We start from the raw sequence: 25,089 nt of genomic DNA, 5'->3' as shown, positions 1-25,089 counted from the left end.
GTATTTTGCTTAACACGTTTCCTCTCTGAACCAAGAGCACGGGTTCCAGACAGGCCCCAGGTCTTCCCCTGCACGTTAAACTCCCTATTTCATTTGCACGGCTTTATTGGATTCCTGTCTCTTTTCAGGGAGAAGTCCTCCAAATAGCCCCCAACAAGTGCTGCCCCGAGTGCGCCTCCCGAGCTGATGGGTTTTGCCAGCATGAAGGACAGATCCACAGTGTAAGTGCTCTGTCACATTCCTCAGCAGGGGAAATACTTCCCAGTTTTTGCTCTCTGCTTGGTTCACATCAGTGAAGGATGCTTAGCTGCCATGCAGGAGAAGCATCATTCGTTGGGATATATTCTGTCGCTGTCAGCTAATGTAACAGGAGTATGGTCAATGGGGTTTGCAAAATGAGAATGTGTCACTGAGCAATAATGTGTCCTGCTTGGCTTAAGGGAAGAAAGCTTCCCACTCATTCATTCATTTTGCTGTTTCTAGGGATGATTGAGACAATATAGTAAATTTAGGAGAGGGGCAAAACACATAGAACTTGATGTATTAGCTATCTGAAAGGTGGCTTTTCTCTCAGCAGCCATCTGCACTGGTGGAGATTGATTGCTGTTGTGCGACCTAGGTTATGTATTTTGTAATCCTGAATTATTCAGGAAGCAACTTATAGGATGTGGTTTCACTGAGGGGGGGCAAAAGGCCAAAACAATAAGAATAAGTGTCCACAGATAAGAAATAAATAAAGATTCATAAGTAGTAGTTAATGAATCGTGTCAAACAATGGGCAAACAGAGAAAAATGGCTTAACAGTGACCCTAAGTCCTGTGTCTGGTCTCTTACAGACTTCCCTGTTTGACAGGAGGCAGATTGGATCCGAATCTTAAGAATTATGCTGGAATGTCCAGATACCTTTAAATATGTGGACCTTACACACTACACCTGAGGTGGATGTTGTAACCCTCTCTTTCAGTGTCAGGAATGACCAGCATTAATCTGTTAGGAACTAGGCAAAGACTGGAATAGGAGGGGTTGCACATCCATCCTCTTCTCTTATTCCTTTGTGACTGTGATTCGGGTGGTACTATATTATATAGTATTACATTAGATTTCGTCCTTTTTGTATCACATTAGTTTTCTTCTTGTTGTTGCTGCTGCATTTTGCTGCGTTCTACTTTTGCTGCAGCTTTTGCCTTTTGGCTCTTTGTAACCCAGTTCTTTGGAATGCAAGTTGTAGGCATACCCACAGGGATTGTGGGCATATTTTTACTTCTAGTCATGTGCCACACCCCAATTCCAGAGTGAGCTGGTCATTAAACCGTTTTTACGTCAGTGCAAAGTCTCATCCTGGTAGTTGGCATGGATTTCCCGAAGAAAGAAGTTTCCCTTTTTGTCAGTAAGGCACTGTAATGCTTCATGACTTGATCTTCATTCTGTAATTGGCCCTCATCGTGGCTCCATCAAACAAAATCTGTGTCCTCTACCTGGCAAGAGGTTTTTTACTCCCGGTCTAGTTTAATCTTGCAGGTTTTGTAACAATTAACGTTCTCTGTTTGATGGAGAGTGTTGCAATACATCAACATGTCTCTTCTTGGGGCCAATTTTTCCACACCCTGCCTTACAGTAGAGATATTTCTTTCTGGTTTAAGGAATAAGTGAACCTAATGCGATTTGACTCCTAGTACAGTGCGTAAGAGTGTGGGGCAGGTGGTGTTCAGTGCTGTGGTCTGGTGTGTGTTGGGGCCCATATTGAATATTTCTCTAACGAAAACACGTCTCTAAATTTAGAGTTTGCTCTATCGAAACTGTAGTGGAGGTGGATCCAATAGCCTGGCTCTTTGGCAGGGGGTCTCTGTTGGATGCCTCTCTTCCCCCTGATTGTAGGGGAGCTTAAAAGGGAGAAGATATTTTTACAGATCTTGCTGGCAGCTGGATTGATGCTTGTGTTTCCTGTGCCCCTGGTTGCGTTGTGCACTGCAGCACGGCACGCAGTGGGCCAGCTCTGGATGTGTCCTGTGCTCCTGTGCCCACGGGAAGGTGACCTGCACACCCACGGTCTGCCCAGCCCTCACGTGTGGAAGGGGAGAGCTGCAGTACACTGCCCAGGGATTCTGCTGCCCCAAGTGCGTGGGCCTCGGCGGTGAGTATCGCATGGGAAGGGGACACCGTCTGGCTTCATGATGTGAGCAGGAGGGCACTGCCAGTCTCCTTTTAGTCCCAAATCTGGAAAGCTTCTCTTGTTCAGTTCTGTTGGGCAGACACTGGGGTCAACTGTGTTTCTTAATTCTCTTTCTGTCCTGCCACCATATTTGCGTTGTAAACGGCTTCACTGTTTTTGGAATACATCCATACTTATTTTGGAGTTTACAATCTGTAGAAAATCAAGGCAGATATTTCCCATGCAATGAGGGTGGCTTTGGCACTAGCAGACTCGAACTGTGAATCCCTAAAATTCCTGAATTATTGGATACCTCTTCTTATAGAACTCTTGTGAGAGAAATGCATCTAGAGCATTCAAGAGTCTAAAGCCTTTGAAAACTGGTGAAATTGTGAGTGTTGTTACCTGCTTTGATAAACCAGAATTTTGAATTTTGAGATGCACGAAATCTGTGGTTTAATTCTGGATGATGGAAGGGGATTAAATGACATTTTTCCTATCTCCTAGAGCCCTGCTCCTTTGATGGCCACTTGTTCCGGGATGGTGAGGAATGGCACCTCGGTCCGTGCTCCAAATGCATCTGCAGGGACGGCGCAGCTCAGTGCTTCACGGCTTCCTGCCAGCCTCTGCTGTGCAGCCAGGTCAGGAGCCTTTGGCCTCTGGGGAGGTTACTCTCAACTGTCTTCTTTCCTCTGGCAAGATGTACATCTCATGCAGATGTGCAACAGAGCGGGCAAATCTCTGGGGCAAGCGGGCCATGTGGAAAAGGGGGTTTTGATGTCTGGAAATCCAGAGGGATGGATAAGTCTGTTGGTATTCCCATGCTGTCTCTCTCTCCCCGGTAAGTTCTTTTGCCACCATTTCACTGTTACTGTTCCTTTGCTGGCTAATTAGGCATAGATACCATCTAACGGAACTGCTTTTTGTTTTAGACTGAAAAATTGTGTAGAGTTATTCAGGAATTATTTTCATTTCTGTCATGGAAAGCATGAAAGCATAAAAATGGGGGTTTATCTTCACAAACGTCAGTGTTTAGTTTGCAACTGAAAAGTGTGGTTTGCAGGTCTTGTTTACCTTTCTTTTTTTACAAGAACTTAGCAAATACAGTTGTGAGTAGTCAAATGCAGATCAAATTTCCCCTTTTGACTTATAGACTTTAGAAATGCAAGACAATTTCAACTGAAAGAAAAGTCTCAGGGCACTGTTCTTTACATGTATTTGTGTTTAGAACTCAACAAACCCAGTAAGATAAGTTAGGCAAGCTCAAGTGATGACTCACTGGCTTAGTCCAGTTGGGAGGACTGTGACATCTCTGTGTTTGAGGTCTTTGCTGTGCACAAATGGTGACTTCTTAGCACTTGTGCAGTCGTAAACCCAACTAAAACAGAGCAAGATTTGAGGGTTGTCCTGAGCAGGGACAGGAGTTGGACTCAGTGATCCATGTCCAACTCAGGATATTCAATGATTCTAAGATCATGTACAGTCTTAAAACAGTTGTTAGTAAAGGCAACAAACTACACAGTGCTCCACACTCTACACAAGTGACGTGATATTTTGAATTCTCTTTAATATATTGCAATGGCTTAAAGGTGTGACTGTGTTCTTTTGGTTTCTTTTCTTTACGCCTATTGTACCAGTTTTCTTGGGCACTATGGCGTGCTCCTCTTCAACAGCGTGCTCTGCTAAGGAATGTAGGAGCAGGCTTCCTGGAAATCCTTTGTTCTAATTTTGACTTCAGGTTTTATAGGGGCTGCATGTTTCCCAAATATTTTTTAACCCATTGACATGCTCCAGTGATGAATCCAGAAGCTCCCTTGAAATGCGAGCTCTGGCTGAGCACGCTGATACCTGTAGCACTGAGAAAAACAAAAGCAGGAGTCATAAGCATTTTTCCTGTTGATTTTTACCAAGCTTTCTATTGCTGGACCAGGTGTTTGTGCAATTAACACTGGTTTTTTTGGTAGAAGAAAAGCCCACCTGTTTCTGTGCATGCTAAAGGTGTTTTGCTTTGTCCTGAGATACTAAATCAGTATTTGTTGACTAAGCACTGTGCATTAAAACAAATTTATGCTGGCTTTAGATTCCTCTTTTACCACTCCAAATGGGCTGATGTTACCTGCTGACTGATTACACTGATGTTTAATCAGCTAATCATTAGGATTTAATTTGTGGAAAGAAAAACGACTGTGTTGTTGCTGTGATGTATCTGAGAACCATCGGCTGAAAGCATCCAAGTTAATGCGGCAGAAAGCCACTTCTGATGGTGTTCCAGATATTTCCTACCAAGGTGCCCGGTGGAAGGGACATTGGCAGGATGTTCCAGGATCCTGCTCTGCTCTCAGGCACACCACATGTTTTCAAGCATGTGCCTTTCCCTCTGCGTCTTTATTCTCCACATTCTGTTAAAAGCAAATCAATAAATTTTCCCTGTATTAAACTCTAAATTTTCAGATAACTGCATCCTTCTCTCGGTGCTGAGGAAGAGCAACTCCAAAACTGCAGGAGGGCACCTGAACACATCCTACCACATATCCCCCTCAAAAACCCAGGAAAGAGCTCTTTTAACCCTATTGGGAAATCGATTGATAACTTCTATGCAAAGTTTTCCACTTTTGATTTGAAAGCTGCTGATTTGACTAACAAAGCAGATAAGAGTGCTTGGCATTTCTACACTGCTTTCAGTCCACAGGTCACTCTGATGTGGTGGAGGGAGGTGCCGGTGAGCTGTACTCTTCCAAATCCTTGGTTGTACATGGGTGTAGCAGGGAGTTAGGACACGTTTTAGGTGGATGGAGTCGAGGCATGCAGGAGCTGTGACATTGATGTGAAGTGCCAACTTATTCCAATGTGGTTTAGATCAGTCATGAAACGTTTAAATTCGGATAATCCAGTTTTAAGCGTAATTTAACACCAGTACAGACAGTTATGCTGCATGGATTTAACTGAAACAGTGCAAATGCCTGGGAGGATGGGAAATGTGGATCACACATTCAAAGCCTCAAAATGTGGCAGGAAGAAAATCTCTGCTTTCCTCCTTTTCGTGCTTCTCTACGTAGCTTTATGTATGCTTTTTTTCTCTGTATGTCTGTATACTCAAGTATACGTGTCTGTACTTTTTGCGTTATGTGTATGTGTGTTTATCTGCATCTATGTACCCGTCTATGTTTTTGGACATAAATTGCCATGCGAAGAAGCCCAGAAAACAAGTTGAAGGAAACATCTTCCTTTCTAGCCTTGCACACTGATCTTACTCTGTGCAAACTGCCCCTAGATACCGGAGCCAGAATCAAGCATTGAGCAGCTCTGTGTTATCACACAGATACCGAGTGCCTGGAGTTCCAGGCCGTGATGCTGAGCCCCGCGTTAACTCTTCCTGCTCTTACTTCACTTGTCTCTCCTGCTTTCTATATAGGATGAGGTTATGGCTATGTCTCCTGGAAAATGCTGCCCAGAATGCGTACCGAAGCCCTGCTCAGTGTCGGGAAGAGTCTACCAGGTAACCAAAAGGCGGCTGTTCACAACTTCTGGCACATCTTTCTTTCCCTTCTCTCTGACAGCTGACTGTGTGCCAGCACTGACAGCTTAGTACAACCATTGATTTTTTTCTTCCTGGAAAGCCAGAAGAGTTGAAAGAAATTAGGACCAGATAAGAACTTGCTGGCAAGCAGAACGGAGGTTTGCAGAGTGAAGCAGATTAGGCACTTTCATTTCACACTTCTTTGAGGGAGGAAAGCAGAAAGCTCCGATGAAGGTCAAAGTATTTAATCTCCAATTAATTTATTGCATTGTCTAATGAATGTATCTATAAGTGATTTTCTGTTAATGAATGTTTTTTGCTAATGGTAGTAGTTCAAGGCCTCACCCATGTCCCCAGCATGCAATTTATGAGAGATATACACCACAGGCATCTAGATCTCATATCTCTACTTGTTTATTGATCATACGAAGACAGTCCAGAGGAGGCCATGGAGATGATGAGAGGGCTGGAGCACCTCCCATATGAGGGCAGGCTGGGAGAGTTGGGGTTGTTCAGCCTGGAGAAGAGAAGGCTGTGGGGAGACCTTAGAGCAGCCTCCGGTGCTGAAAGGGGCTCCAGGAAAGCTGGGGAGGGGCTCTTGATCAGGGAGGGCAGGGATAGTATTGGCAGGAGTGGTTTTAAGCTAAAAGAGAGGAGATTGAGATGAGATCTTGGGAAGAAATGTTTTGCTGTGAGGGTGAGGAGGCCCTGGCCCAGGTTGCCCAGAGCAGCCGTGGCTGCCCCGTCTCTGGAGGTGTTCCAGGCAAGGTTGGATGGGACTTGGAGCCCCTGATCCAGTGGGAGGTGTCCCTGCCCATGGCAGGGGGTGAGACTGGATGGGCTTTGAAGTCCCTTCCAACCCAAACCATTGTATGATTCTAAGCATTTGTTATTGGATGCAGACATGCAGAAGGAGCCATCATATTCAACAGACATATGCTGGAAAGAATTTGGGTGTCTGTGAAGGGTGTTTAACAAGTGTATATGTTTTCTTTTTGAACAGCATGGTGAACAGTGGGAAAAAGATGCCTGCACTGCGTGTGCATGTCATGGAGGGGAAGTGATGTGTCTGAGAGAGACCTGTGGCTCTCTTACATGTGACAAGGTAGTGAAAAATCATTCATCTCACACCCTTCTGCACCTATCGCTGCCCGTGCCGAAGGGTTCAGACAGTCCTGCTCAATGGTCCCTGATGTTTTGTAGGGGCAGAATAAAGTGCGGCGTTCTGGGAAGTGCTGTGAAGAGTGTGTGTCCTCCAAGGAAAGCTGCTTGTATAATGACACCATCAGGTACCATGGTGAGATGTGGAACAGCACTCGCTGTGACTTCTGCATGTGTGGGGAAGGGCAAGTCTCTTGCCGGGAAGCAGAGTGTGCCAAAGTGGAGTGTGCCAAGGTAAGAAAGGTTTTCTTCTTTCAAAATGTGTCTATCAAGTCTTGTGATTTATTCCCCTCCCCTTTTTCTTTTCACTCCACTGATGTCTTGAGACACTCCAAGAACCTTCCTTTCTCTCGGGGCTTATTTTGTGCAATTACCTTAAAAACGCTTCGCAGGAAAAGAGGGTGAACTTTGCATTTTCCGTGCAAGGTTGGCTGCTCAGTGGGCTTGCCTCTGTGAAGCAAGTTTGTGTGAATTAGAGATTAGTTTACCTTGGATTCCCTCCCACGCTGTTGTCTGCCTGCTGTAATGGAGAGTCAGGAACTCAGAGGGTTCAGTGACTGCTGGGTTTAGCAGGAGCTGAATGTGGGGAGAGTTTTACAGGTCAGAGAAAGTTAAAAGCTTAAGAAATGTTAGTTTTATCTTCATTCTGTGAGCTACAATGGGTTCCACCAACGTAGTTGGATATGGAAGTTGGTGTTCCACTTCCCTCCACTTTTTTCCATGCCATTCTTGGCATAGAAGTGGTATAAATACAGAGGTATTTTAGAAGGTATCTTATTACCAGTGCTCTTTACTCCAAAACTAGATCCTCCCCAGGTTATGTTATATTGCTCTGCAGTGGAAGTGCAAAATTCATTAGATAGGGTTGAATGCTTTGCACACAGACGCACACACTCAAATGTTTGGAATTGCCTTTTGCAGTGGGTTAAGATTTCTGTGGTTTGTTACCACATCTTTTTTAACCAGTGGGCTAATACCTGCCTTACACCACCTACTCACGGTGGCAGTGAAGGGAAGGGAAGGAAGTATGGCCTTCTGAGCATTCTCTCTCAAGGGCAATGCTTTTCTGGCCATGCTACACACAAAATCTTGAGTAGCAGCATCCTGAAGTCCAGCCAAAATCTGGGCATAATGGATTCACTGGATTAGGTTGTTTTAATGAGCGTTCAAAAAAGCAGTAACCCACACCTGGGGTCCCAAATGCTGATCACGCAGAGAGGATGTGTCTAGGAATAAAAACGTGTGCTTGTTCATCTGAGATTGTGCCTTTTAAACAGTGCAGAGTGTGGGACCTGGACTCTTGTCACTGGTGTCGTACTGCTGATATCATCTGACCTTAAACTGCACGGAGAGGCTTTGCTGGGTGGAAAGTCATAGTAGCTATAAAATCTTGTGCACTCGCATCTGTTTCAGTCGGCTTCCTGCATGCTTATGGCTGTAAATTGGATCGTTTTCACTAATGATGATGGCATGCTGTCATGGCTCAGTAGGGAGAATTACTTAATATTCATGCTCATATCTTGGATAACGACAGAGAATCTATTATTCAGTAAAGCCAGGGATATTTTACAGAACGATAGCTGGAGTCGGATTCCAAACAGGGGGGTTCAAAAGAGCACAGCATTATAACTAGTGCAGCAATTTTTCAAACTCAGGCTCTCAGAGGTAGCCACAACCCTGAAAATGTAGAGAAATGATATTATTTGTCAGACTGTGAACCGCTGCAGTTTTGAATTGGATGAAACGTGATTGCTAGGAGAACAGAAGGAGGAAGGCAGCGTCCTTTGTTATAGACAAGTTGTGATCCCCCTTGATAACAAATAGTTGCCCAAGGATCTATTATTCCTCAAGCATGTTCGGTCAGAATTTACCTCAGGAGTACAAGGTGTGCCTTAGTTAATGGCAATAAAATATTTAATGGAAAAGCAAATAAAATATTTTCTTTTCCTTTTTCCTATATGGGATGCAGGTCTGGTTTTTAGGCACCTGCATCGATAAATCAGAGCTGATGTCAAGCTGGGAGTGTTTGGATTCATCTCTTCATTAAGGCACTATTCATTTTCTGGTCACATCATCTGTTTTAGAGTGTAATGAGGCCACAGATATGAACTGCAAATCCTAGACAGCTTGACATAGTATAGCAGCTTTACGTGAGGATAGGAGAGAGGTTTAGCTTTTAACCATTTCAAGCCAACCTGTTCAGCAACTGCCACGTGAAAGTGTCTGTGATCACTCTGACCTAATCTTCAAAAAGCCATTTTCAGCCGGTTCCTGATGAGCTAGGAAGCTGAGTTACTGGCTGGCCAGGATAGCTATGGATGTTGAAGTGGATGCTCTCGACCAAAACCACTCAAACTGTCAGGGCATCAAATAATTCTGCTGAAGCACTTGTCAGCACCCCAGCTAAGTAAGCAGGCTTGTGATGATTTTCAGGAGGAGGAGGATGGGTCACAGGTGCTCACATGGGACATCACCACAGCCTACCCGAGTGGGCCAGTGATGGAATATTTCTGCTAGGAACTATGGGATCAGTAAAACAGAGCTGGCAGGCGCCGTGTGGTTACTATACAGCCAGTAACCTGCAGAAGTCTTTCCAATGTTTAGAAGAAACAGAGCAAGGGGATGGAGAGTTATGGACGGGGCACATGGACGTAGATGTCTGTGTGTTTGGGAGAGATTGCGTGAAACTATTTTTTCCCTTTTCTGCCTCCCAGCCCATCGCTACCTTTCAGCGTTCTCAGCCTGAAATGTGATGAATAATCTTTCTTCAGCAAAGCCACAAGTGGCCTGGTTATCTCACAGAGCCTCTCCCTTTTCTGAGTCTTGACAGAGCAGCGTAGCTGCATTTTTTTTGGCTAGGTGAGCCGTGTTCCATACCTGGTTGCTCTCAGGCATGTGTTTATGTGTGTGTGGGGGGGATGCAGGCAAGGATGAGAGAGTTTACAGTACATAGCAGTGACATGAGATCCCACCACCGCCAACGGCATTTCGAAGTAATGATTTAAGCAGTGAAAATGTATAGAACCAACAGAGAGAGATTCAGGCTGTGTGTGGTCCTCAGTGACTGAGAACTTTGCAATCTCTTCTCTCTTGCTGTTCTCAGAAGTGCATGAGAGTTGCCAGTGCAGCCTGGCTTAGTTGTTCTACCTGGGTGAGATTAACAGTGCCTGGGTGCCGTTACTGCTCTGTCCATGCGTGAAGTAATTCCCAAACACAAATGTGTGAGCGTGCCAATGCGGCTCGGTGAGAAATATCCTGGAGCGACTGCTGGAACAAGTGCCCAGTTGGTGTAAATCAGCAAAGCTATTAAACTTAGTGCTCAGCTTGCTTTTCTGAGCAGTCAGAGAAAAGTGGCACTGTGCTAAAATGGAAACCAGTGTAAGCTGTGGGATTTCACTGGGAATCAGAGCCCACCACAAACATTTAGGGAATGATCATGACTTCTCTGTTTGTCGCGGGTAAGTAATCAGCCTGATTGCAAAGTTAGGAAGATGTCAGCCATGGAGACTGACATTTTATGGCCGTGGATTAAACGAGTACTCAGTGCACATCACCACCAAATCTCATTTAGTCACTCATTTGTACCTTTTTTGTTGTAGTGGTTTTGTATTATATATATACGCATATGTTTTATGACTACTGTCACCTTGCCTATACTTACAGTGTGTGAGAATCTGGTCCAAAAAAACTACTCAGGTCAGGAAGTTGAAGATGTTTCTTTTGAGCTGTATCCTGGTTCCCTAGGACAGAGTCTCCCTTTTTTCTAAATATTCAGCTTCCACTTGGGCACAAAAAGTTGTGACCAATTAGAGTACTTTAGTCCCTTCTCCTGCTGCTAAATTCTTATCTTCAAACCCAAGTTATTTAAGTGGACTCTGCGGAGTTGTAACAAAGAACAGGCTTTTTCCATCAGGGATAAATAGAGCATGTGCTTTGAAATTCTCTTGGGGAAAAAAGTAGCACATTAAAAATGAAGGTAAGCTTCTATGCAGTGAAGTCTTGACACCGGTACTGTAAAATCCTAGGGATTCACAGTAAAAATATTTCTGTTCCCTCAACTTGCATTGGATTATACTGAGAGATTCTTCCTCTGCCGGACTTAGGGATGAAGCAATGATCCCCTCGGTGATTTCCCTGGCCTTTTCCGAAGTTTTTTCTGCAGCTGCCATATCCACTGGGCACGTTTTTCAGGCTGCAGCTACAGAGATGAAGTGTGATAGAGAAAAGATAAGATGAAATTAGATATTGAAGATTGCATTCCAGGGCAAGAACTGTTCTGCCTCTGCATTCCACAGTATTTTTGGTGGAGCTGATTACATTTGAATTGCCGCAACCTTTCTTTTCACAGGGTGAAGAATTAGTTCACTTCGAAGGGAAGTGCTGTCCTGAATGCATTTCGAGTCACAGTGACTGTGTTTACAATGAACGTACCAAAGCTGTGAGTATCCTAGGACTTCGGGGCATGTAATAGTGAGTTCTGCTCAGAAAGGTTTGGAGGAATTGGCTCTCCTTTTTGAGTTCTGAGCAGATTATTATTTGTAAGCGTAGCAGAAAAGTAATTCATTACTATTGTGTACAGATTGCTTTTCCAATTTACAGAACGTTTATAGTGTGTGCCTCTACTGCAGGCGTTAAGTTTGCCTTGTGCTCCTCTGTGCAGTATAGTCAATCATTTCCCTTTAATATTTCATATACACGCTCACAGGTCTCCTCCACATCTCAGGGAGTTAAAGATGCCTGACTTTAATCCTGTAAAGCAGAGGTTACAAAAATGGGGCAGTGTGTAAGCTTTCTGCCTATGTTTCCTACTGCTTATAATTTTAGTGGCAACAGGAGTCCATTATTTTATTAATATGTTCAAGGAACTTTCCTTCTGAAGTTAGATAGAAAAGAAATGTTAAGAATCTCACTTTAAATATACCAGCAATGGACTTTTCATTGCTCTGACAGATGAGGACTGGAGCTAATCGCTGCTCTTTGCCAAAAGATGTGAGAAGTGGGGAGTTTAATGCTGTTCTTTTTTTTTTAATGCTAATACTTCTCCTCCTGAAATCTCTTTCTTTGACCCAAGTGAGGTAAAACATATGAAGGTGTCAGGTTTATTCCGGTTTGTGCTTTATCCCTTTTAAGAGAGGAATAGAAAACAAGAAGAGAGGAGGTAAAGTGCTGTCAGGGTTAGGAAGAGATTTAAAGCGTGACAGAAAGGTGATTAGCAAAGACACAGATTCAGGTAGAGGACAGATTGCAGGTATTTGTTCAGATATTGAGTGGATTCATCCAATCTGTCCTGAACACCTCCAAGTTGTGACTGCCCTGTCCCTGGAGGTGACCAAGGCCAGGCTCGGTGGGGCTTTGAGCACCCTGATCCAGTGGGAGGTGGGTTGGAACTAGATGGGCTTTGGGTCCTTTCCGACCCAAACCATTCCATGCTTGCATGATTCTGCGATTCAAGTGCTTGTTAGCGAGCTGTGAAAGAGAAGTGGAGAAGTGAGGCAGCAGAATTTGGAGAAATTAGAAAATGCACTGAAAATGTCAGAGAAGACGGAAGGTTGATGGAGAAGAAAAAAGGACTGACTGCTGATGGGAAACTGCCCTGCTTTGGAGGGAGTGCCAATAGGGAGTGTGTTCAGGCGTTCCCAGGCCAGGCTTCTTCCCAGCAGGCACTTTGTAGGCTGCCTTATTCTGGAAAGGGAACGAGGGCAAAGAGTTAATGGAGCAGAGGTGTGAGGTCCGTGTCGGCTGAATCAGCTCCAGAAATGTTTCATTTACTGCTAGCATGGACGTAGCCCGGCCATTTACCCAGGGATTTCCATGCGTGGCAGAACCACTCCATGAGTGCAAAGGCTGTCTTTTGCTACTGACGCTGCCTGTTCCGTGTCGTCTTGTCCAGAATGGAGAGAAATGGAAAGAAGGGCCATGTGGAGAATGCGAATGCCAGGATGCGGAGGTGACGTGCTTCCAGCGCTCCTGCCCACCCTGCCCACTGGGCAGCCTGGCCGTTGAGGCGAAGGGTGACTGCTGCCCGCGCTGCGAGCCAGGTACAGACCCAGGGGACGTCGGTTCTTACCCTCACTCGTGTTGGGTGGGAGGATGTGTGGTGCGTATGCTTCTGGCACAGGGGTTGTCTGGCATCCCAGTGGCCCTCACTTCGCCAGCGCTGGACTGACACCGTTGTTGAATTTCATCTTCAGTTAACAATTGCTAATTAACTGCTTTCCATATAATTTAACTAGGGTTTCTAGAGAGGTTTAGGGCTCCATCCAAAAGATCCCACCAACTTCCCTTAGTTTAAATCCTAGCTTTCCTTTGGCAAAAGAGTTTCACCTTGGAGTGAATGTTTTGAAGTTGTTTTGTCTTGTCTCTTTTTAGGCAGGGGACTGCTCGTTTGTGAATCTTAAGGGGTTTGGAGTTTATGGGCTCCTGGTTATTTTTTGGGAGTGGAAAGAAGAACGAACCTGCTTACGCTGTGCTGCCACAAGCTCACCTGGGGCTGAGTTAGTAATTGGAAAGATTAAGATAGCCTTAGCTTATATGTTCATTTTGCATATAAATTCATTTTTCTCCAGGGTGTTGTCATTCTCTTTGATTTACATTCCGTAGTTGGTGGGCTTTACCTGGGCTTGGCTAATTTTTCATATTGGTATCTCTTCTTGTTGCATTCACATAACTTTGGTTTTATCAGAGTGCTCCAGTTAATGTTTTATCTCGGTGAAAAGAAAATAACTTCACAGTTTAATTATGCTGTCATTTATGGGAGTGCTGTGGAATGTTTGCCATAATAATGTTTTAAAGCTGGTTATTTACTGCGTGCTAATAAAAATGCAAAGCGCTACTCGTTGAAAAGTGAGCAAAATGGGGTTTGAACAGTTCAGATAAAATTGTCCTGGCTATTTGAAAGGGAACAGCATCTGCATAGTCTTCTAAGGAGAGTACATATTCTAAAGTGCTCTCAGCACCCACCTATTCTCATTCTTATCGAGAGGTACCATGTGTTGTGGTTACCATTGCAAATCTGGCCTCTTCATGGTAGCAGTTTGAAGTCAGAGTATTGAACTTACAGAGCCACACTCACATTTTTGTGTCCTAAAAGGCAAACGGAGGTTTCCTTTACCAAAGCCTGCTGGTTTTCCTCTGTCTTTTTCTGGTTTGCATTGGAAGAGATGAGAATCAAAGGGAAAATCCAGCCTGCAGCAGTTTAACCTTTGAGCCCAGAGCACCAGTCCCTAACGTGTCTCCTTCATTAAAGCCAGTATTGCTGCTTCTGACAGATGTTGGGGGGAAGCAGGCAGAGGGAACCCATCCGTTCGCAACCAGAGTGGAGCAGCTGGCCCTAAGCATAGCAGTAGCTCTATGAAAACCAGCAAATACACCCTCCCCCTGAGAGCACTTGGGTTGGAGCAGAGGGAGTTCTTTTGCACCTAGAGAAGAATTGTCCGTTCTTTACCTCTCTGAGCAGTCAATTCATTCCCAGACTGGAAGAAGGGGACTCTGTGTTCTTCTGGAAAGTTATTGGAAAGAAACTGATAGAGACGGAGCCTCTGCTTCATTCCTGCTCCTTGTCGCTTTGGATTCATTGTTTCCATCAGCTGTTTGTGGTCTGTAGCTCCCAATTCCTGTTTTTTCCCTTAGGTACAGCTCCCTGGAAACTTGTGAGTTATTTCGTGTAAATGCAGGGAGTTTTCAGCTTTTTGCGGACTTATCAGGAAGGGACAGACAACTTATCTTCCAAAAAGCAGCAGTAGCTCAGTAGTAAATAAAACATACTCCTTCTCTTGGCCTCTGCAGACACAACAGCCCTCCCAATTGACAAGTGCTATGGCGCTGTTGACATAAAGCTTTTCCCTGAAGGGGTCAGTTCTGCCACCTGGACTCGGTGCATGGGCATAGTCTTGACATATTGCTGAGTTTGGCTGAAGAAAGCTCAATTTCAGGTTGTTTTGGGCCATTAATTCCTGATGACTTATAATTTGTACTGCTGAGAAACAATGTGGACAATGAAAATCCTTTTTTATCAATAGCTTCAAAAATCTTCTTGAGACTTAGCAATACTACAACACAGCAATAAAATACTTGGCCCCTTTCATGCCATTTTGGAAGAAAACCACCCCAAAACTAATGCACCGTGAACTACCAAACGGAATCTAGACTTAAAATTCACTTTGATTTTGGAGCGTGCATTGTTTTGTGCTTTATTGATTGTAAGCGCTGCTGGTGGCTTTTGCCTTTGTGTCTTTTCTTTATGCCAGTTGAGTGCCACCCAGACTGTTTGACCTGCTCTCAAACCTTCGATCATTGTGATGCCTGCCGTGATGTGAGGAAGCAACTACAGAATGGGCGCTGTGTGGAGACATGTGAATCGGGCTACTACCGGGATGGGGGAACTTGCCTTGGTAACTTGTGCAAGGGGTTATACTTGTCAGATGTCTGTTTTCTCTGTGTCTAGCTGTGCTTTGGGCAGGCTGAGAGAGTTGGGTTTTTTCAGCCTGGAGAAGGGAAGGCTCCAAGGAGACCTTAGAGCAGCTTCCAGTACTGAAAGAAACTCCAGGAAAGCTGGGGAGGGGCTCTTGATCAGGGAGGGCAGGGACACGATGAAGGAGAATGATTTGAAGCTGAAAGAGGGAAGATATAGGGGAGATCGTAGGAGGAAATGATTTCCTATGAGAGTGGGGGGGGCCCCTGGCCCAGGTTGCCCAGAGCAGCCGTAGCTGCCTCATCCCTGAAGGTGTTCAAGGCCAGATTGGATGGGGCTTTGAGGACCCTGATCCAGTGGGAGGTGTCCCTGTCCGTGGCAGAAGGTAGAGCTGGCTGGGCTTTAAGGTCCCTTCAACCCAAACCATTCCATGATTCTATGAATCTGTGATTATATACAGATTGCTAGGCTTTGTTTGGAAAAGCATCCGAGCACAGGTCAAGTAGTAACCACAGGCTTAAGACTTCAGGTGATTTCAGGTGAAAGCCCCTGAAAAATATTAACTCTTCAACTCTTGCCAGGGTAGGGCATAATCATCTCCATTTATCAGAGCAGGGGAATCTTGCTGCATCAAGACATTTGAGATTAATGCGTCTTCTCCTCAATTTCTCTTGAAAGCCTGCAATGAAACATGCTCAGCCTGTACCGATGGATTTGAATGCTCCTCATGCCAGGCATCCCTGTTAATGAAGAACGGGCAGTGTGTGACTTCGTGTGGGAAGGGATATTTTCAGGATCAGCTTCTGTGCACAGGTAACTCAAAGCAAAAAAGACTGCAATACTTTGTAACATCAAGCCAGCATCAAAGGCTGTACCTGAGCTGTTAGATATGCTCTCTGTTGAGGGATCTGCTGTTGACATACGCGTTAATGTTCACCCCCGAGTAAAGCAGGGAGTGAGCAGGGGAACAGAGTCATGCAGTCTAAAACTGATTACTGGTTGGAGAAATAGCCATTAGAATTCCTCAGTGGGTCTGTGCTGTTGGTCTAAAACTCTGCTTTTGAAGGCTGTGGTTTTTCACCAGTGGCCTCTTTCAATTCAGAATTCCCTTTTGGAAATGTGACTGTGGGTTTTGTGGTGTTGAGGATGCAAAGCGGGATGTGTGCACTAATTTTGCTAAGAATGTAGCACGGCGAGCCATGCCTGGCAGTCTGATCTGCGGGGTTCTGCTTTGAGCTCAGTGCAGACTTAACTGCAGCTGCTGATGCCAGACCTTTCAGGTCTTGGGACTTTGGGGTGCATAGAACATTGCTTGGAGTGATTTGGGACTGGTAGGACTCAGAGAAGCTCACAGAAGGTACTTTTTGGAAGAGTCTTTTGCTCTGTTTGCTGTTCATTTCATATGGTGTCCTCTTGCAGAAAGCTGATTGGAAGAACAATTGATTGTTTCCAGGAAGAACACATACAAAGAAAATTAATAATTCCATAAAACACTGATATGTCTCTAAACCCTGTATCTTAGCAATGGAAAAGACTGAGACTAAGATTGGGAAGCTACAGTTTTCTCTTTGATGCAACTCTGATAAGACTTTTATGAGCTCCCTGCTCCTTTGAAGTAGTTGTACATTTCCCATACTGTAAGGCAGCTGCTTTCTCATTGTGACAGTTTAATTGTTTTCTCTAAATTTAACACTTTTTTCCTCTTGATGATGACCTTTTTAGAAGCCTTCTAATTGTTTCTGAGGCTGAAAAGCAGTGAAGGAGCACTTGCTTAGTACTTGTGCCATCACATTAATTTCTTTGGAACTAGGCCTCCCCTTAAAATTAAATGCAGGGTAAGGGTTTTGGGCACATTTCAGGGGAAAGCGCTTTAGATTCTAAGTCCAGCTTTATTTTCCAAAGGGATTTGCCTTGAAGAGGTGATTGTTTGTGTCAGGGTTTGAAAGTCTGAAAACCCTCTGCCCTTTTGCGGTTCATCCAGTGCCACCCCCTGCCATGGGCAGAGACCCCTCCCACTGGCTCAGGGGCTCCAAGCCCCATCCAACCTGGCCTTGAACCCCTCCAGGGATGGGGCAGCCACAGCTGCTCTGGGTAACCTGGGCCAGGGCCTCCCTGCCCTCACGGCAAAACATTTCTGCCTAAGATCTCAATCTCCCCTCTTTTCAGCTTCAAACCGTTCCCCCTCATCCTATCCCTGCCCTCCCTGATCAAGAGCCCCTCCCCAGCTTTCCTGGAGCTCCTTTCCGTACTGGAAGCTGCTCTAAGGTCTCCTTGGAGCCTTCTCTTCTCCAGGCTGAACAACCCCAACTCTCTCAGCCTGTCCTCATATGGAGGTACTCCGGCCCTCGGTTTATCTCCGTGGCCTCCTCTGGTGTTGTTCCAACAGATCCCTGTCCTTCCTGCGCTGAGGGCTCCAGAACTGAACACAAGGCTTCAGGTCAGCTCTCAAGAGAGCAGAGTAAAGGGGCAGAACCACCTCCCTCCTGAAAAGACAAGAGAGACCCAGTCCAAAAGAATTTATAGACTTAAGAATCAAATAATGTTCTACTTCATTTGGTTTTATTTCACAATTTCCCTTCCACCTGCTCCTGGTGTTTGAATTGGCAGTTCCCGTATACTGTCGAAGCGGTAGGGAAAGGCTAATGTTTCATTTTATTACTGGTTTGTAGATTACTGATTGTACATTCAATCCAAATCTGCAGTCACGCATGCTTGTAGCTGAAAGTTGCTGGGAAAATTTGTTCTTGTTTCCTCAAGGGAATTAAACCAATTTGCTTTAGTTCTGCTTGGCTGCATTTTCTGCATAAAGTCAAACCAGTAGAGAAAGTCTTAAATTTCAGGTAGGGTCCATAATTCATTGCCATTCAATCTTTCTTTGTATGCTCTTCATTTTCACAAATCTGTAATCTGATTTTCCAGGTGAGCCTTTGACTGCTTAGAAATATTTATCTCCTAATGGTTTTAATGTCTGCAATAAGCACGTTCCCAAATCACAAAGCGGAGGAACTAGACTGTGTTAATTGCTGTAGTTCCAGTAAACTCCCTCTTGAGGAATCCACTGTGGAGATGAAAGACTTAAAAGAATAGGTTTCTTATCCCGTCTTGTTGTTGAGACAGTGTTGTCTGTGTTGTAACAAATCCCAATGAATTGATCTGTCCTTTTCTTCATGTTGTATAACATCTGGGCTAGTTGAATCTATTTTGAATTTTGGAGTGAAGTTGTTTGATCTCTTCCCCGTTTTTGTGTTACGCTAGAGTTATTTCCTGCCCCTTTCTCTCCATCTGCTTTTGTAAAGCATTAAAATCAGTAAGAGAGAGTAAATTGGAGAAAAGAAGGTGACAGGTTCAGTTTTGTAGCAGTGTATTTATCAGTTTGTATCAGCCTTAGGGCAGAGTGGTAGATAAAGTCCTCCTTGTTGGAAACAGGCTGTGGAAACAGTTAAGGAACTCCCACCAAAGGCGAAGCGAAGGGAAGCAAAATGATAGATGCCTGCCTGGTAGAACAGAAGGGCTCAGAGGACTTGCAGTGTTCAGTGCTCTCACTGCATTTTTCTAACTTAATTATTTATGTTTTGAAGATTATTCAAAGGGCAAGGCAGAACTTGAGTGTTTCTGCTTTGATCTCCCAAAATGTGAATGTTGAAATGTGTAACTTGACAGAAACAGACCCAACTCACTCTGTAGCAGTGTTTGGATTTTTAGTCACGACCTCTTGTTTTTCTCCGTATCCTGGCTGTGGAGGCTTACCTCGAAGATAAATGAGTGAATGTGACTGAGCTGAGCTTGCCCAGCTCATGGTGAGGGGGTAGTGATGCCATGCGGCACAGAGTGGTTGGACCCCATCTGTGCTTTTCCAATGCCGTGCAGTGACTTCTCACTGTGTTCTTGCTGGGATGTTGTTAGCCTTAGCTCTCCTGTTGTCCTCTAGCCTGGGAATACTGTAGAATCATGGAATGTCCTGAGTTGGAAGGGACCCACAAGGATCATGGAGTCCAACTCCTGTCCCTGCACAGTACAACCCCAACATTCATTCCATGTGTCTGAAGGTGTTGTCCAAATGCTTCTGGAATATTGTCAGCCTTGGCGCCATGCCTGCTTCCCCAGGGAGCTGTTCCAGTGCTCCACCACCATCTGGGGGAAGAACCTTCTAATATTCAACCTACCCCTCCCCTGGCACATCTTCCTGCCTTTCCCTCGGGTCTTATCCATGGTTGCCAGAGAGCAGAGCTCAGCTCCTGCTCTTCCTTCCCCTCCCCTTGTGAGGAACCAATAAACTGTGATGAGGTCTCCCCTCAGTCTCCTCCAGGCTGAACAGACCAAGTGACTTCAGCTGCTCCTTGTACAGCTTCCCTTCCAAACCCTTCACCAACTTTGTGGCCTCCTCTGGACACTCTCTAGTAGCTTCATATCCTTTTTATACTGCGGTGCCCGAAACTGCACCCAGTGCTCAAGGTGGGGCTGCTGAGAGGAGACGGTTTGGTGAGTGGATCTTGGATTGATTCTCTGATATCTGATCTGTCGTTAAAAAAGAAACATTGCTTTGCAGGACCTCTCTCTCTTCAAAGCCTCAGCTTGTGTCATGTCTGCGCGACTCCTGCATGCCATCCCTTCAATATCCTTCCTTTGGCAGCAGTGTCTGATTAGGCTGCAGGTCTTAATGCGTGTCCCACTTCAGTGCTGAAGGGAGGAGGCAGTGCAGAACAGCCCCTGCAAACCCGAACTGAAAACAGCAAGGAAGGGTGAAAACAGTTTCTTGGCAGTGCAGTCTCTTCTGGTGATTTATTTTCCCACAGCCACTCAGTTGCCGCAGGCAAAGATGTTTGAGCTGACAGTGCCTTATTGAATACTTCCATTTTTCCCCCTGCTTTTTCGGTGGAGTTGGTGCATGGCTGTTTGAGAAGCAGCTGTGGGGTCTGGCAGTGATCCAGCGCTGAAAGAGCCAGCGCTTCTGCAGGCAGGGGGGGTGTGAGTGTGTATAAACACGGATTGGCGCTGCACCCCAACCGCATGGACCCAAGTCCCACAGGTTGGGGGTGTCCATCGTTTCCAACTCCAGCTGCAGTTGTGCCATCTGATGCAGACACAGAGGAGAGATCAGCTGGGATTTAGTAGCTGCTGGACTTGCGATGAAAACAGTCCTCAAGACGTGTGAAAATAAACTGCCTGGTGCCTGTCGCTGTGAGCACAAGAAGTGAAGGATGGCATCTGTAGGCACATGTATCAGGCTGTGCATGTTTGTCACCCAGAGCTGGCAGAGGATGACTTGGACGTGCTTGCCACCTCGCAGAGGGAAATGGCTGTGTCAGAGAGTCCATGGAGCCCATTCCCAGGGAGGGCTTGCAAAGCGGAGCCGTTACAGTAATGGAAGCGGCGCATCAGAGCTGGGTCTCTTGCAGCAAACTTTTCTTTGTTGGCCCACTTGAGGAAATTTGTCACTGATCCTGCACTTGCAGTCACTTGCTCTGCTTCCAAATGCTGAATGTAGCTGCCTCGCTAAAAATCAAGTTATGTTCTTTCCCCTTTCCCTCCTTTCTTCCAAACTCTGCTGTTGAGATTGGCTCCCTTTTTGTCTCAAAGTAGCTGTTTGGGCCTGCTCTCTGTCCAGTAGCTTGAGCCTCCCCATTGCAGGGTTCCCGCTGGAAGCATGGCATTGGAGCCATGGAGCTTAGGAGAGCCGGAGCCAGAAGGGAAGACGAGCTGGGGGAGAGGGTTGTTTGCACTGCAGGCAAGGACAGTAGTGATATGAGAAAAGCCCAGCAGAAGGGCTGTGCACAGACTGTGGCAGCGAGGCAGTACTGCTGGGCACCATCCCCAGAGAAGAGCCTGGGATGTGGGACCAGCTATGCCAAGATCTTTCTAGTGTGGGTGTTGTTTATGGTAGACTTAAATCATAGAATCATGGAATGGTTTGGGTTGGAAGGAAGCTCAAAAAAACCACCCAGTCCCACCTCGTGCCGTGGGCAGGGACACGTCCCACTGGATCAGGGGCTCCAAGCCCCATCCAGTCTGGCCTTGAACCCCTCCAGGGGATGGGGCAGCCACGGCTGCTCTGGGCAACCTGGGCCAGGGCCTCCCCACCCTCACAGGAAAACATTTCTTCCTAATATCTCACCCCAATCTCCCCTCTTTCATCTTCAAGCCATTCCCCCATCATCCTATCCCTGCACTTCCTGATCAAGAACCTCTCTCCAGCTTTCCTCTAGGTACCAAATACAGCAAAATGTGTGCTGCTGGTAGGTGCTGGTAGAAGGTGAAGGCATTATTTTGACTTATCCAGCAGGATACCATGAGACAGCTGCTTGAGAGAAGAGACTTGAGGGGAGGATGTGCTTGGGAGCACTTGGTGTTAGTGCAGGCAGCAAACTGTGTGCAGTGGGAGCCAAAGCACAGCTGCCCAACGGAGCTGGCTTTCATCAAAAGTGCATTTTTAATACAACTGTGTGCAAGGCTGCCTGTTTCAAAACGTCCAGGCTGCCAGGAGGGGAAAGTGTCTCTTGGAAAGGAGCAGGATCTCTGGAGAGGGCTGGAGATTTTTTGTAAATAACTGTGTATATTCAGATGCGTCAACATATTTAGGCAGGTTAACAGCAAGGGCTCCGGGAAGTCTGTGATGAGAGGATCGGAGTCCTGGTGCCCAGCCGTTCTAAAAGATGCTGAAAATAGAGTGAGCTCAGAGAGAAGCAAAACGCTTACGGCTGGAAGGTGAACTGAGGACATTTCCGTGCTTAGGAATTTACAGCATGAACTCATATTCTGCAGTTAACTTTTGAGTGTAGATGTGCCCTGAGAACCATCCAAGCTGGAATGAGACGCAGCTTTTTATCAGCAAGGGAAATTATTGACTGGAGCAGAAAAGTGTGCACAGTCTTGACCTCAGATGGGTTGTTTGGTATTCATTGTGTTGTGATTCAGCCACAATTAGATGTGCTTGATAGCAGTGACGGAACTTGCTGTAGGAGTTGAGGGGAAGATCCCTTTGGGTTCAAGGCGCCCAGTATCCTTATGTGTTCAGGAACTACAGAAATCCCAGCATTCGGGAGAGATGAGGAATGAGGGGAAAAGGGTGAACGATGTGGGAAGAAGGAGAGCAAACAGCTCATTACAAAGCAATAGAAGATGAGAAAAGGGAAAATAAACAAACATGGAGATGTGAAGAAGGAACATGCAGAGGGTACATCTAGGGCACCAAGTGCTGGGCATGAACTCAAATGTCCGATGTCTTGTCCCCCTAAACACTCCCTTTTTTAACCTCATGCATGTCACGTCACGTCTCTGTCTTTCAGTTCCCTGCCTGTGGATTGGAAATGGTAAGAATTCCCTGCCTTGAGGAGCGGTGAGATCCTCTAAGATGAGGTGTTTATCTTACGCTGCGCAGTATAACTCAGATATTGCAGTGTTACTCATATGTAAGCACAAACATAAGTGCTCCATCTCGTTAATTAAACCCAAGAGCAACTGTGGGCAGATAGAAGCAGCATAACATGCAAAACAGGAGCGAGATGGGACTAGTGGTGAGAGCTGATTTGCTGTAAACTTCCTTACAGTTGCCTGGATTGCAAACATTTTCACTCAAGGCTGATATTGGTGAGAGGATGAATTGTTTCTCGCTCAGGGGGTTTGATTTGAGAGGGAGATGTTTGCTTTTGTAACCATATGTCACTGTGTGCTCTTACTTCTGTGGCTGAGCTGCTGCTACACCTGCTGATTCCTGCCTTACACCAAGACTGCTTGCAGATGCATTTTTCTTGGGTGGATGCAACTTTAGACATGTTTGTGGATATGAGGTGAACGTCATAAAGTTCTCTTTCCTCCCACCTGCCATGTTGTGGGAGCACAAGCGGGTACCTGCCTTGTTGTGAAAGAATACGTTTAAGAACGTCTTTGGAACATATTTGGGTGTAATCGAGACAAAAATCTTAGAGGTAAAAGAACAGTAATTTGCACAGTCTCTGCAAGCACTGGTGGCACAGGGTTCAACGTGTGTCTGCTGCAGGAATTCCATAAGCAGTAACCACATGGGCTGAATTTCCCTCGCAGCTGAACCTGAACAGTTCTGAGTAACGCAGGTCACGCAGCGGCGCTGTTGGGAGGCAGAACTGATCCCCATGCAGTTATCAGTTTAATTGTAGGATATCAGCATGCTCAAGATCACTCTCTCCTGCCTGTGTGTTCCTGTACCCAGATGCCACAGAGCGGGCAGTTACACTGCCCATGTTGCAGGAATATGAAATACTTTGGGAATAGCTGGACCGTGCCTGTGTCCCAACCATGATACCTGGCTCACACAGAGTAAAGGTAGCTGGTATCTGCACTCAGTGAGGGAATGGCCCTTCTGATGTCCTGTCTGAACCTCTCCTGCCCGCAGCCATTTCCACACATCTTGTTTGTCCATCCCAGAGAAAAAGGCTCAGCACCTCCCTCTCCACATCCCCTCCTCAGGAAGCTGCGGAGAGCGATGAGGTTGCCCCTCGGCCTCCTTTCCCCAGAAGAACCAACAGAACGAAAACAACGAGGGTTTTGTTTCCTTTTCCTTTTCCAAAGCAGTGAATGTCTGTGAATTTAAGGAAAAAAAATGTAAAAACATGAATTGCTGCAAATTCTTCCATATCAGGAGATGGTTGGAAGTTGACTGAGTGTTAAACCTTCGCCTTTCTTCCCTGCAGCTTGTCATGAATCGTGTTCCTCGTGCTGGGGGGCTGCTGAGAACAACTGTTTGTCCTGCAAAGACACATCACACGTGCTCAAAATGGGACTGTGCGTGGCCAGCTGTGGAGAGGGATTTTATGTGAAGAACGGAATCTGCAGCGGTAAATGCCTCTTTTCTTCCTCCAGTTGCAAGGAGTTTGAGAAATGCTGTGCAAAAAGGGAATCAATATTTCATTTAGCTGTGCAGCAGCTGTGATTTTATTCATGTCTAAGGAGCCAGATGCACCTTGTGCATAAATATCAGATGAGGAAAGCTGCTGTTTGCTTGTAAAATTATTAATTCATTTAAGCTAATCAGATGCTGAAAGGTTTAAGGTTTTTTTTCCCCTCACTGAACAGCTTGAAAGCCTAACTGAGGTGTTTCTGAGGGCTTGACAAATCCGTTTGTCTGCAGAAAGAAAAATGGCCCTTGCCAGCAGGTTTCTGTAAATTTGATTATAATTCAGCATCACAGTAACTAATACCTGCAGAACGGATGAGACCCGGGAGCTGGGAAGGTTTGCTGAGGAGGCGACAAAAAGAAGGCTGGAGGGATTTAGAGACCTAAGTCAAACAGATCTTGAAGGGGAGAAAAATCTCCAGTAGATGAAGAATCTAAAATTTCCTACGACCATTCAGGTCAAGTCTGGGTTTGTGCTGGCAGCTGCCTCCTGCTGCTCCGAAGGACTGTCCAGCAGCGTCAGTAGAAATGGCGCAGGGGTTCTCTGTCTTCATGAGGTCTGTCTGAGATCTAGACAGAGAGGGTGTAAAACCTGGAGCACGTTGACAAAATTGTTGCTGTACAGGCCATTTCTAAGTGGATTTCATTTTGTCCAGGTTCCCCTTCAGTTTGGTTGATGGCTTTGTCAGTAAATTCTACTTACTTGTGTTTTGAAGCGTGTAGACTTGAAACCTTACATCTATAGCTGAAAGTTTCATGCTGCTTTTAGGCAACAGGTCAGGTAGCTTCAGAACTGACTGCCTGAGAGAATATAGACCACAGGAATTGATAAGAACCATTATCATGCTTGATTTTTAGATGCATTTTCACAACTTAAAGCTTTGATTTGAAGTAATTTAGTGTTTAGATCCTTGTGCTGGAGAGGGACATTTAAAGATGCCTTTCTGATGAAGAAAGGACAAGGTATTGTTTGTGTTGCTTTATTT

General features: G+C 45.5%; 1 protein-coding gene across 7 annotated transcripts in view; it reads left to right on the top strand.

The window, feature by feature from the left end:
• The window catches only part of FRAS1 (Fraser extracellular matrix complex subunit 1), a 163,518-nt gene that overhangs the window by 61,081 nt on the left and 77,348 nt on the right, over nt 1–25,089 (top strand). For all 7 annotated transcript variants that reach the window (XM_054064301.1, XM_054064300.1, XM_054064303.1 and 4 more), the window contains 11 exons: nt 129–221; nt 1,972–2,131; nt 2,657–2,790; nt 5,562–5,645; nt 6,670–6,771; nt 6,870–7,061; nt 11,176–11,265; nt 12,718–12,865; nt 15,074–15,217; nt 15,916–16,050; nt 23,901–24,044. In XM_054064301.1, the coding sequence (XP_053920276.1) occupies nt 129–221; nt 1,972–2,131; nt 2,657–2,790; nt 5,562–5,645; nt 6,670–6,771; nt 6,870–7,061; nt 11,176–11,265; nt 12,718–12,865; nt 15,074–15,217; nt 15,916–16,050; nt 23,901–24,044 (1,426 nt within the window). The remainder of the gene's footprint in view (nt 1–128; nt 222–1,971; nt 2,132–2,656; nt 2,791–5,561; nt 5,646–6,669; nt 6,772–6,869; nt 7,062–11,175; nt 11,266–12,717; nt 12,866–15,073; nt 15,218–15,915; nt 16,051–23,900; nt 24,045–25,089) is intronic.

The sequence above is a fragment of the Cuculus canorus genome, chromosome 4, assembly GCF_017976375.1.
Source record: "Cuculus canorus isolate bCucCan1 chromosome 4, bCucCan1.pri, whole genome shotgun sequence".
Taxonomy (NCBI): domain Eukaryota; kingdom Metazoa; phylum Chordata; class Aves; order Cuculiformes; family Cuculidae; genus Cuculus; species Cuculus canorus.
This window is presented reverse-complemented; position numbering and strand designations above follow the sequence as displayed.